Source organism: Alosa pseudoharengus, unplaced genomic scaffold (assembly GCF_046254945.1).
Source record: "Alosa pseudoharengus isolate Yale_2024_CS ecotype anadromous, Long Island Sound unplaced genomic scaffold, YU_APseudo_1.1 YU_APseudo_1.1_scf_2, whole genome shotgun sequence".
NCBI lineage: Eukaryota > Metazoa > Chordata > Actinopteri > Clupeiformes > Clupeidae > Alosa > Alosa pseudoharengus.
Genome location: NW_027468663.1, coordinates 33,930,097 through 33,942,283, shown reverse-complemented (window position 1 = coordinate 33,942,283; position 12,187 = coordinate 33,930,097). Strand labels below are relative to the sequence as shown.

At 46.3% G+C, this 12,187-nt stretch overlaps 1 protein-coding gene across 2 annotated transcripts in view; it reads right to left on the bottom strand.

Annotated features, from left to right (window-relative positions):
- Positions 1-12,187, bottom strand: part of rnf24 (ring finger protein 24) — a 37,903-nt gene that overhangs the window by 14,380 nt on the left and 11,336 nt on the right. Inside the window, exons 1-3 of one of the 2 annotated variants that reach the window (XM_076294726.1) lie at positions 10,645-11,502; positions 8,212-8,361; positions 181-223 (exon numbers count right to left, since the gene is read on the bottom strand). In XM_076294726.1, coding sequence (XP_076150841.1) covers positions 181-223; positions 8,212-8,361; positions 10,645-10,712 — 261 coding nt within the window. In that variant the 5' untranslated portion in view covers positions 10,713-11,502. Of the gene's footprint in view, positions 1-180; positions 224-8,211; positions 8,362-10,644; positions 11,503-12,187 lie in introns of those variants that run through there. The other variant, XM_076294727.1, reaches the window with a different exon arrangement.

The window sequence follows — 12,187 nt, the reverse complement described above, 5'->3', positions numbered from 1 at the left end:
GGCACATTACATAAGCACAACAGGGTTAACAGGGCCAGGAGTATCACAATACACAAGAGACGGCCAACCCCAGGACCTCAACACACACAGCACTACAGTATGCAGGCCAGCAGGACACAGGACTGCGCCACGCAGTGAGGGAGAGAGAGGTCAGCCAAGCAGAGGAACAGAATCGCTTACCTGTTTGTATGCATAGAGCTCCTTGTGTGCCTGATGCCGTAACCTAGAGGAAAATGAAAAAAGAGGGACATCTCTCTTATTAACAAACGCGCTTCAAAACTAGTTTACACAGTACAGTTCATCATTTCTCTAGCTATCACACTAAAACTGCTGGTGCAGGGACAAGAGCCAGCTACATGTCAGACTGAGAGGACATTCTCTTCAGAGGGAAAATATATCACCATGGTGCCATTGGCAGTCTCAGCTATCCATTCACCAGGGGAGAGCTGAGGTGGATTTAGAGGACACAGAAACCCTAATACCAAATCCTACAAGGGGCTATAGGTACAAAGTGGTAGTATGAGAAACTACCATCCAAAGCTAGCTGGTTAACATGTGAATAGTGAAGTGAATATCTGGGAAAATATCTGAGATCTATCTATCTATCTATCTATCTATCTATCTATCTATCTATCTATCTATCTATCTATCTAAGTAATAATCTCAAATCTATGAAATTTCAAACAATTTATCCTCTACTTGCCAATAAAGATCAATATTGTTTAAAGGAAAAGTTGCTTGTACACAAATAAACAGCAGATTTAGGGCAAAATTGACAGCCCTATCTGGTAGATCTTGGTCAAGGCCACAGTGTTGTTTGTGGACACAATGGAACCAAAGGAGCCTTTCCAAATGGATGTGTTCCATGTAAACATGTCATCTCACTGACATGACCTTATTTGGATCTGGTGTGTTAGAATCCTGTAGTACGAATGAGGCAATTTCATACCCACATCTGCCCAGGCCAGGACAAGTGACCTTAAACTCAGTGGCTTCGGCTGCCTGTAAATCATAGGTCCAGTTAGCATGTAGCGGTTAGCCCTGTAACTCCTCAGCTGACAAATGAAGGTTCTACCCTTCGCTCTGATGAGGTCAACTCGACTGACACAGCGTCATCTGGAATAGCAATTACCAAGTCCAATGGGCATTCAACACCTAAAACCTAACTCTTGTCTCCTGTCTCCTGATAGAAGCCATCTGAGGGTAACTCATCCCTGTCTCCTGATAGAAGCCATCTGAGGGTAACTCATCCCTGCCAGCTCTACTGGACACAGACTGGATAGAGCCGGACTGAGTGGACTCCTGACACTAGACTTCCTTTCTTAGGTTACAACACGCTCAGGTTAAACTGAAGCTGTGTGGCTATGTACAAGCATGCAAAACTGCCATTCAAACACAATTTAGATTACCAGGCAACAAACATTAGTGCTCTGCCCAGCACAGCCACGCAGACTGACCTGTCAGCAGGCTTGATGGACATTACTACACGAATCAAGGACACCTGGGTGGTGGCTGTTCTTTGCCCATTCTTCATCTCACAGCTACAGAGTGCAGGTGATCCTCTAGTATGTACGCACTATGCAGTCTAGATCATACATCATGCCCTTGATGTCCTCGGTGTCCTGGTCCTAACATACAAGGGGGTGTTTCGCTGCCTCAGCAGTGGGGCGGTAAAGCAGCGGGGCGTCCCTCACACGAGCACTCAGCTCTGTTACGGCTGCCGCTGTTGACGCTGCATGGGGAGCCTGCGTCCTGATACCTCGTTAGATTTCATCCCTGTGGGGGCACATGCTGATCTGGTTTGTGTATCTACCGGTGGGGCAGAACTGAAACATAGGGAGAGCCCCGTACTGGGATCTCATAACAGAGATATCTTAGCCAATCAGAGACTGAGTTACATAGGGAGAGCCCCGTACTGAGATCTCATAACAGAGATATCTTAGCCAGTCAGAGACTGAGTTACAGGCAGCCAAGCACTGGGGGCAACTAAGAGTCTCCACAGTCTTTAGGATAAACACGGGTACGTGATGTTAAAAATGCAAGTGTGTGTGTGTGTGTGTGTGTGTGTGATTGAGAAAAGGTAGGGGAAAGAATCTGTGAATGAAAAACAACACTGAGCAGAACCTGAAGTCTTGCAGGTACCAGTGAGCTGACATCAGCACAAATAAATCTAAATAAATTACACGTGCAATCATCTGCAGAGGATGGACAATTAGTAACTTCAATTAGTATGTTAATCTTTGCCTGGCCAGTTTTTATGTTAGCAGTGCAAATTCAGTATCAGACATGTTTTCACAAATGATATTTAGACTTCTAGAAAACACTAGACTATGCAATATTTATCCTCAAAGGTTCCCATATTAACACACACAAAGAATGCATTTTTGTAAAGCCGGCACAGGAGAAACAACATAAGAAACACCATTCAAGTACAATTTAACACTGGTTTGGCCTTGAAAAGACTTGAGAAAATAAACAAATAGGAGAGAACATTTGAAAGAAGAGCAAGACACTAAGGAAATAGACAGAGAGACCGGGGAAGAGAGGAACAAAGAGGAGAAAAGAGGACAAGTTTTGTGTAAGATTTACCTCCATTACAAGTAACCTTAACCTCTCGGAGCAGAGTGAGAGGGATCTGTAAAACAAGCAGCACAGTCTAGGAGAAAGACATTTCTGAAAGACACCAGCAGGTAAAGGTGCAGTGGCTCCCATGGAATAATAGGGTGGGGGTTTGGGGTGGGATTCGGGTGAGGATTGACTGGGGTGACTAGAGTTGACTAAGTGGGATGGCGTTTAAAGAGTGGTGAGTCTGATACTTTAATCATGAGCAGGATACCAACAAACCCTTCCTACCCCTCCCTTGAATTTCCCCTGGGGATCAATAAAGTATCTATCTATCTATCTATCTATCTATCTATATATCTATAGAACAGTGTTACGTTGCATATTCATGATGGTTCATATTGAGCTTTTAGCATTAGAGGACCGTTCTCCCTGACAGACGAGACCCTGAGTGACCAACCTGCCCTCTCTGAAACATGCCTGGCCTGTGCCGTAAACAGTGCCCAGTATGTAAACTGTGTCGTGTGAGACACTTGAACCTGGGAGTATTTCACGAGTGTGTGTGGCAGCTGGTGTGTGGCTGCTATGTTCAGCCTCGTGTGGAATCTGTGTGTTTACTCAGATCTGGGATGTCGTTCACAGGTGGACACGAGCGCACTCCAGCCTCCCGCCGCACGTCCTACATGCGTATGTGTGCCCAGCGATGTGAATACCGTAAAACTTCAAATAATAGCCGAGTCCCTAAGAGACGCCTGTCTCTTTTAAACGCCTGGCGTGGCTACAGGTTTGGGTTAAAGGCCGGTGTCCAGTAGAGGCCTGGTCTGTTTTTTAGTTTCGGGTTGTATTTAATCTTCTAAAACCCGTCAGATCGTCTGTTTAAAGCCCAATTCACACCTAAGATTCGCAATGACACGAAACCGTTACAGAAAGGAGGTTACAGCGGTGTGAATTAGATGTTGCACGTCGTTGCAAGCCGTCGCAAAGCATTCACCATGTCTTGTCACAGTTGCAAGGTTTTAGAATGTTGCATCAAGTTGCTGGTTAATAGAATGTTGCAGCTCATCTCGTCGCGAATCTTGGGTGTGATTTGGGCTTAAGTATGATGCAGACTGCACGTTATGATTAGATGGCATTAAAAGACTGCGGTGGGGAAAAGCTAGAGTTCCAAATTGTATAACTTTTTTTCAATATGAACTATGCCTATTTGTCCGACTTCGTCACCGTTCAATTCATCCCTTGTTTTTAAAATTTGCGGATAGGCCGATGGTAAGCTTGTTTTTATGCTGGCAACAAAACCAGAAGGGTTCGCGAACATTATTCTTTATTCTAAATGCCATGGCGATAAAGAAAGAAGTCAGAAAAGGAATTTACCTTAGACTAGGCTATATCAGAGCCCGTCTACGGACATTCTCTGGCTATATACTGAAATAGGTTAATGATGTAAAGTCAAGTGCGCTTCTATGGGACTGGTGTGCGTACGCAGTTTTATTGATGAGTCGGAGAGGCAAGTGCTGCGCATAGTTGCAGTGGAATGTGGCTGCCCAGGCCATTATAAAACTTCTCACTCTTAGACCTACTCATACACGGCGCTGAAATGGCGTATTTAGCTGTCTAAATTCGAATCATATGCTGGGGGAGAAATCGTCGGACATCCATGATTATTTTGTTATTCAGCACCCCTGGTCAAAAATATGTTCCCGCGCGCCTAGAAGTAGGCTATGATTTGAAATGTAGACTCTTGTCAAATTTGGCAAATACAAAACGGGAGAAACGATATGGTTCATGCTCTCTCATGCTGTTTCATTCGTGCAGAAAAGGAGGGAGAATGAAACATTACGCACGTTCCACTTTTGCATAAATAATTCCTGAATGGTTTTGGTCAGGGCTAATAATGCAACTGTAACTGCAACTGTTGACAAAGGACCGATATAGGCTATTTGCTAGTGACAAAATATGAGCTTTCAGTGTGATACGATCTCTTTGTAAATTATGTTTAATTAAAACGTGTTTCATCTGTTCTGGCTATCCCCGCTATTTGGATCTTACTGTATCTTACTCAATGAACAACATTTCAACACTAAATGAATGATGATCCGTAATAGTCATCAGATAGCCTAGTCATAGGTAGACATTTAGTGTGTTTGAAATAATTAATTTGAAAATATTTTCCATCTTTGCAGAGGAAAAGTTTTGTTTAAAGGGAATTAAAGGCCTGTCTCATATAGACGCCTGTCTCTAATATTAGCCGGTGCAGTTTGGCGATTTGGGAAAATAAAAGCCCGGGCTAGTATTGACCCTGACTGTGTGTGAGATGACCTAAACTGACCCTCTCACTGTACAGAAGCAGGGAGAATGATCAACAGACCTAGAATGGGTAGTCGCATGGCTTTTGTGTAATTGTTTTAGCTTTAGCATGGTTAAAATGGCATAAATCATTGCATGTTCATAGAACAGCCCAGCTTGCACTGGATATGGTTTTCTTTTAAGTGTAACACTGGCATGAAGAGAGATAAACTATTGTGCACTTCTGACACAGAAACAATGAGACACAGTTAATAGTCTGCCGGGACAAAAGCCTGGGAGAGATTGTGCTTACTGCATTATTTCTGTGTGCTGAGAACAGCTATCTAAATGGGGACGGCGGCAAAATGAAAAATGGTTTGGTGTTAGTGGTGAGGGAGGGGGGGGGGGGGGAGTTCTCTATTTTGGTCCTGATGCTAAATTTGCTATCATCGTCATATTCCTCCTTCTGCTACTGGTATGAATATTTCAGCGGTGATTTCTGTGATGGCTGGGCAGTTCTATGGGGTTTAGTGAGGTGATGGGGGTGTCAGGTCTCTCACAAGCCACTTTAGTGCCTCAGAGGTCTGTGAAAGGGAGACTGCAGTGCACCTTTTAGAAGTCTTTCAGAGCCACAGTATCTTTACACTTAAATTGACTTGGTAATCTGATCATGTGAAAAAAATCTAGATACCACCCCGCCTCCAATTTTTTTTGTGTGGAGAAACTGTAGATATCACGTAACAGTTCTGTCTTCTGGTGCCTCTGAGTGAGATCAGATATCACGTAACAGTTCTGTCTTCTGGTATGCCTCTGAGTGAGATCAGGGGAATAGAGCTAGTGAATGAAGCATAAAGAAACTTACCATCTCCCCCGCTGTGTTGGGTGTGAATTTGGATGAGAGTCGCAGGTTCTCTCTGTCTCAGGTGAAAAAAAAAACGCTACACAAACGGCAAGTTATGTTTCTGCACTGGGCTGCTGCAGGAGGTAACCCCATGGCAACAGTGGCCAGAAGTGTTGTGATTGGCCGAGTAGCCCTGAAAGGCTGATAGGGGAGGCGGGGCTATTCTCCTCCTCTGGAAATGGAGCACTACGTCTAAAGCAGGGATTCAACAGTACACAGAGGTTTTACAGAGATAAAAGGTATAACTACCAAGCACGATCTAGCAATGTCCACTGGCATTTAAAAAGAACCTTGAGGCAAGTGGCAAAATGCTAGTGTGTCTCTCATGAATAAAGATGTTCACGACACACCTCTCAAGGATGCCACTTCTGAGATCGTGACTGCATGACAAGCAGCTTTTGATTACAGTGAGCAGGCTTGTGTATGTTTTAGATATAAAATGTAGCAAGAATTTCAGCAGGGGAGAGACTTTTTGTTGGTGGGTATAACTTAATTTATTGTATGGTATAATTTCTCAGATTATCAAGTCTTTCTGCTTCTCCAAACTGTGCTGTTTTGACCTTTTCACTCTCAACAACAAAACCTTCCTACAAGCACACCATACCCCAAACTCAATATCAGAACCAAGCACACCATAACCCAAACTCAATGTCAGAACCAAGCTGCCTTACAGTTGAATTGGAACCATGAACCCAACCTCTCAATTTTAATAGCGAATTGGATTTGGATATAATTTAAGGAGGTTTGTTTACCTTTCTGTAAGCACATGTGCGGGAAATAAACCCTTGCTTCAGCATTTCATGGCGTTTCATAACAGTCCAGGTGGCACAACAAAGAACAACAAAAAAGTGTTTTTTTCCCCCGTCTTTTTATGCAGCGGATTTGTATGGATCCTCAGGATGTTGGATCAGTGGCTTATTCTATAGCTAAGGGGCATAAGTGGGTTGTACCATGCAATAGCATGTAATCCCTGCACAGGGGACAACAGAGACTCTTTGCCGGTGCTACAATAACATAAAGAATGTTTGTCAGCAAAGTCGGCAGCTCTCCTGAAAATCTAAAGGATGCTTGGGGCAAGGGTCTCACGAACCACAGTCGCCTCCACGTCTGTTAGTACTCCCCACATATTACCTTTTCCATTTGTATTTTTAGCCACTTTAGGTTAATTCAGTGCAAGGAACTCTTGGTGCACGACTCTGCTACTTAGAGAACCTGCCGACTTCAAAGTTAAAGTGATGAAGGCCGCCGCCCCATCTCCCCCGCCTTGCCGGCTCTCTCGCCTGGTGAGAAGATAAAAGAGAATCTCCTCTAAGCAGCACCATCTGTCAGCCTTTCCTCGCCTTTCTTCCGCAAGGCTTTTTAACATGCGGGCTCCAACGTCCTGCTGCATGAGAGGAGTACAGCCTCAACTCTGCCAACTCTGTAAGTGAGGGTTCGGCGTGTGAGTGTGTGTATCTGTGCGTTTGTGTGTTCACATAAAGCGTTCTGAAGCATGGTTTCTTCACAACAGCACACACAGTCCTTCATTAAAGTTAATGGTAGAGGGTGGGCACTGGTGACTGGCCAAACGAGCCCTGGCAGTTTTAGGAATCTCTGCCCAGGCCAATGTAGATAGATAGATAGATAGATAGATAGATAGATAGATAGATAGATAGATACTTTATTGATCCCCAGGGGGAAATTCAAGTGTGAGGATGTTGTTGTGCGTGTGTTGTTCCTGGTAGCCACACACCCTTACTGGCTCCTTAGATCAGCAGCACTGTAAACAGTCAGTCAGGTGACCATGTGGGGTGGGAGGTGGCCTGGGATGAGCTGCCCCTCCCCGCAGGAGGACACAGAGGAGAAGAGAGGAGAGGAGAGGAGAGGAGAGGAGAAGAGAGGAGAGAGGAGAGGAGAGGAGAAGAGAGGAGAGGAGAGGAGAGGAGAGGAGAGGAGAGGAGAGGAGGGGAGAGGAGAGGAGAGGAGAAGAGAGGAGAGAGGAGAGGAGAGGAGAAGAGAGGAGAGGAGAAGAAAAAGCGTTCTGTGCCGGACGCTGTGCTTGGAGCGCGCAGGCTACTGCATGGTCCATGCAAACAAAGCGTCCGGGCTGCCCTCCTGCTTTGTGAGGGTCACGGCCCAGCCTCCCGGGCGACAGGGACAAGATGTGCCTCGGCCACGTGCGAACGAAAACTCATTTCCTTAATGCGCTGCACGCAAATTAATCAGCCTCTGCCCAGCAGTGTTCCACTTATGTTTTCCATTAACGTTCAACACTGCACATGTATGCATGAGAAATGTGAAGCAAGGAGTTTGTTTCCCATTACATTGCTAGTACTGCATGTGAAATGGTTTTACAAATCATGCCATTTCACTGTTTCCAGCATATTGGTTTTTACAAGGGTCAGGCAACTGTAAGGCAAAGGCAGCATCATCAAACATGTGTGGAGAGGACAGAGAAGGGAAGAGAAAAGATGCAAAGGTCTTACCGAATCAGGTAGCAGCAGAAGAGGAGACTGAGGATGAAGACAAATATGGCTGTGCCAAAGACCACAATGTAGATGTTGAGGGGAAGGTTTTGGAACCCTATATTCGGCATTCTGAAACTGTAGTGCTGATAATCGGAGCTCATGGATATCCTAGGGGAGGAATATAAAAGGACAGGAAGAGAAAAGAAAGGGAGAGAAAGAGAGAGAAAGTCAGACATCAGACACTGATTGGTTTAGTAGGTGTCTTTGATGCAGACATCAATTAGGCTCACCACCAGCTAGTCTCTCAAATAGGTATATGTCTGGATACCACACGCAAAAGAGTTGCAGCTTTTCATAACATGTCCCTTAATTGGTGTGTGGTCAGCCTGTCTTACATATACTCTTGCTTCATGTCTGGCACTTGTGTCTGGTCCACTCTCTGCCTCTTCACTGTGATTGATTGCTTTATCATTATGGACCCAGACAAATTAGAATAGAAACGACAGCGCTTGCTTAATCGCTTTTATTAATGAAGAAGTGCTTGGGAAATACAGCAGCCGCATGCCCCTGCGGAAACTAAATGACTTCATTTCTGCTCTTCGCTCGGAGAGGCCATGGGAACATTGGTCCAGCAGGACACATTAACCAGCTGGCTTAGGCTCTGAGCCCCAGTGAAATTAAAGCTAACAGGCTATCTGAGGTGCCATGCGGCTTCTTCCATCTGCACAACTTCACAACAGCACGAGCCCCACCCAGCTCATTGTAGAAGACAAACCCTGGATACATAGGCCAGCATTCAGCTGAAGCACACAGGCTCCAACACACACCCCTCAGAAGAGAGGGCATGTCTGGACATGCCCCTGGATACCCTGCTGGGGAGGATAGGCAGTGAATGAGAGGAGAAGAGAACAGACAGCAGCTTTCAGCTCATTCAGAAAAACCTCAGGCACTGCGTTAAAGCCACACTTCCGTCCACTGATTCATTGACAGACCACTCACTCACACACTCACAAATATTCCACACACACACTTGTTGCAATATAAACTCACACACCCACATCATTATAGCACAACTCAAGCAAACCCCATGCAGTCAGGAGTCCAATCTCATCCATAAATCAATAACTTACTTGGAGAAAGATCAACACTCAGAGAACGGCGTGGGAGTCTTTCCTCCTCTCCCTACACAAACAAAGCACACCCATCTGCTTTACTATTGTAGCAATACCTTGCCCTGAATCCCCTTCTTGGCCAAGTGTGTGATCATAAACATGAGCTGGGCACTATCTGGCAGGGCTGATGCTCTGCCCTGTGTTGGCCCATGTTGCCAGTTTATACTGGCACCGCGCCCACTCTCCATCTCTGTCTCCCTTTCCCTCCAAAACACAAAGTCCAGACGCCGGCCTTTATCAACACTGTATCCCAGCCTACAAACACTCTGAGATCATGTGGCCCACAGACATTCCTGTCCTCCTTCACTGTTAGAGAGAACAACATATGGTGCAGCCTGACATAACATTAAGGTGGAACGTCCATCCTTGCAGGGTAACCGAGTTCATGTTGGAAGATGGTGTGTGTGTGTGTGTGTGTGTGTGTGTGATCATCACATAGTTAAAAGGCTGGGTTGTCCTCCCAGAGGAGTGCTGAGAGCTGCTGCCAGCCATTGGCTCAGGGAGCACAGAAAGCTATGGTGGTGGTGGTGGTGGAGCTGGAGTTGGTGGAGGTGCATCTGCCTTGACTCTCCTGGCTGCGCTCCTCCCCCACTCCTGCTGCAGGGGAGGAGGGGGGCAAGTCCCTTCAGACCGCCATTTCCACCCTCCGCATTCCTCTCCACTGTCACATTCCTGCTGCTTAGCTCAAACAAGACTGTGATGTGTTTCAGAGAAACAAGCTATAGAGCAAGTCTACTGGATGTCTGATTTGAAATGGTCCAAAATCTACCTGGCAGAAAGCAGAAAGCACGACAGGCTGGGCAGCAGAAGAATCCCAGACGAGTGGTGGGGACAGCAACTTCATACTGAAGTGCTTATTTACACTCCCCTTTAAAACAGCCTCAGCCAGGGTTCATATGAGTCAAACTGACTGCCTGACATCCATTATGCATGTGGGGGATGGGAGGACTTTCTGTCATACTGTGTGTGTGTGTGTGTGTGTGTGTGTGTGTGTGTGTGTGTGTGTGTGCATGATTTAGCACAGTGATGTACCAGACCCCATTAACAACACTCTTAGTTAAATAAATCACCACTGGCGTCACAAAGGAAAAGGCTCTAATGCCACACCCACCCTCCTCACTATGTGATGAGCTAATCGTGCAGTCCTGCAGCTGTGCAGGAAAGCGCTACGCTACCTCAGACAGACCGCAGGCTCACAGGCAACTGGTGACCTGCCCCATAACCCCCCCCCCCCCAACACACACACACACACACACACATACACACACACACCACCCACCTCCGATCATACGGGCCTCTGCCCCGCGTTTCCGGCTCCAGATCCGGCAGTGGAGTGCCCGTGGGCATCCTGTCCGAGCTCGCCTGTGTGCTCCCACATAAAGAGCGGCTCTGTCTTAAGCCGGCTGCGCTGAGTTACGCAACTCTATTCCTCCTGGGGAAAGCTAACTGGGCACGGCCCACAGCAGTGGCAGTGGCAGACATTCACGCGCAGGCTGTTAGCGCTGGATGTTAGGAAGCCACTGTTTGATTTATCAGGCGAGGATGACCTCCTTCCCTAGAATGCATTATCCCACACAGACAGGTGCAAATAACTACCTGTCTTTTTTTATGGCGTGACAATTAGATTGTGCTCAGATTTTTATGTGTTTATGACCAATACATGAAGATAGGGGTACTACTTAAGCTACTGAGCAACAAGACAGAAGAGTCGGAGTAGGACACTATTGACTCCTTGGCTACCAAGGCCACTCAGTCGCAAGCTAGGCTGCCTAGTGTCCTCAGTTCCTGTATCCTCGTGGCTGTCTGTCATAATTATCTCAAAATGCTGCCAGCCAATGAGCCAAAACAGGATGCGTCTCATCATCATCCATGTCTCAGACTGGAATACTGATCTTGGGCAACAACATCAAGCTTTGATAAAGGCTTAGATACCACAATAAGACCTTCTTTCATCCATATTCACTTACAGTATTTGCTTATAAATACTGTTTGCCTGGGCTCCACAAAAGGGCAAATCATACATGCCTGGCTGAGGTCGAAGGCAGTAAAAGTAGGAACTGTAAATGTCAACACAGTAAAGTGTCCATTAAGGGAAGGTGCTGCGAAGGAGAGGACCAGAGAGGTCTGCACGAGGACACACAACCAATGAGATCAGCACCCATCTGATCTTAGTCACAGGCACCCCCATCAAACATATGTGTGCCCACACACATGCAATCCTTTAACCTGCCTGAGACCTGCTGACCCAGAGAGCTGTAGACCGCAATGTTTCTCACTGACGTGAGCCCACCTGTCCCGTCCTGTCTTGGGAAAAACCTTCAACACAAAAAAAGGTGCTTTTGAGATGTCAGTCAAACGCACAGCTTCCGCTCCCCCATCACAGGGAAGCAGCTCTCCAGAAAAAGGACTTCCTCTTTCTTCTTTTGATCTTTTCATATCTCTTTTTCTGTTGGCCTTGCTATTTTTTTTTAGAATGTCAGTCCCTCTCTTCCTGATGTCACCGGGACAAAGACAAAAGAACTGGCAGCACCAACCTCTCTCTCTCTCTCCCTCCCTCTCTCTCTCTCTTCTCTCCCTCTCTCTCAGGACACTGACAGTGAAGGTCGTCCTGGGAGGCGGCCATTGAGAGTGGGGCCATTAATTTGCACCCAGCATGTTTCCACCCTGAGGAGTGATGGCTCCCGCGTGGTGGGGCTTGCTCTATTCTCTCCGCACCCTCCCAGAGCTTGGCCTGCCTGTTACTGGAAAAAGAGGGCTGATTCCCACACATTAGTTATGAAACCAGACCCACACAACACAATTGTGCCTAGGTAACCAAAGTA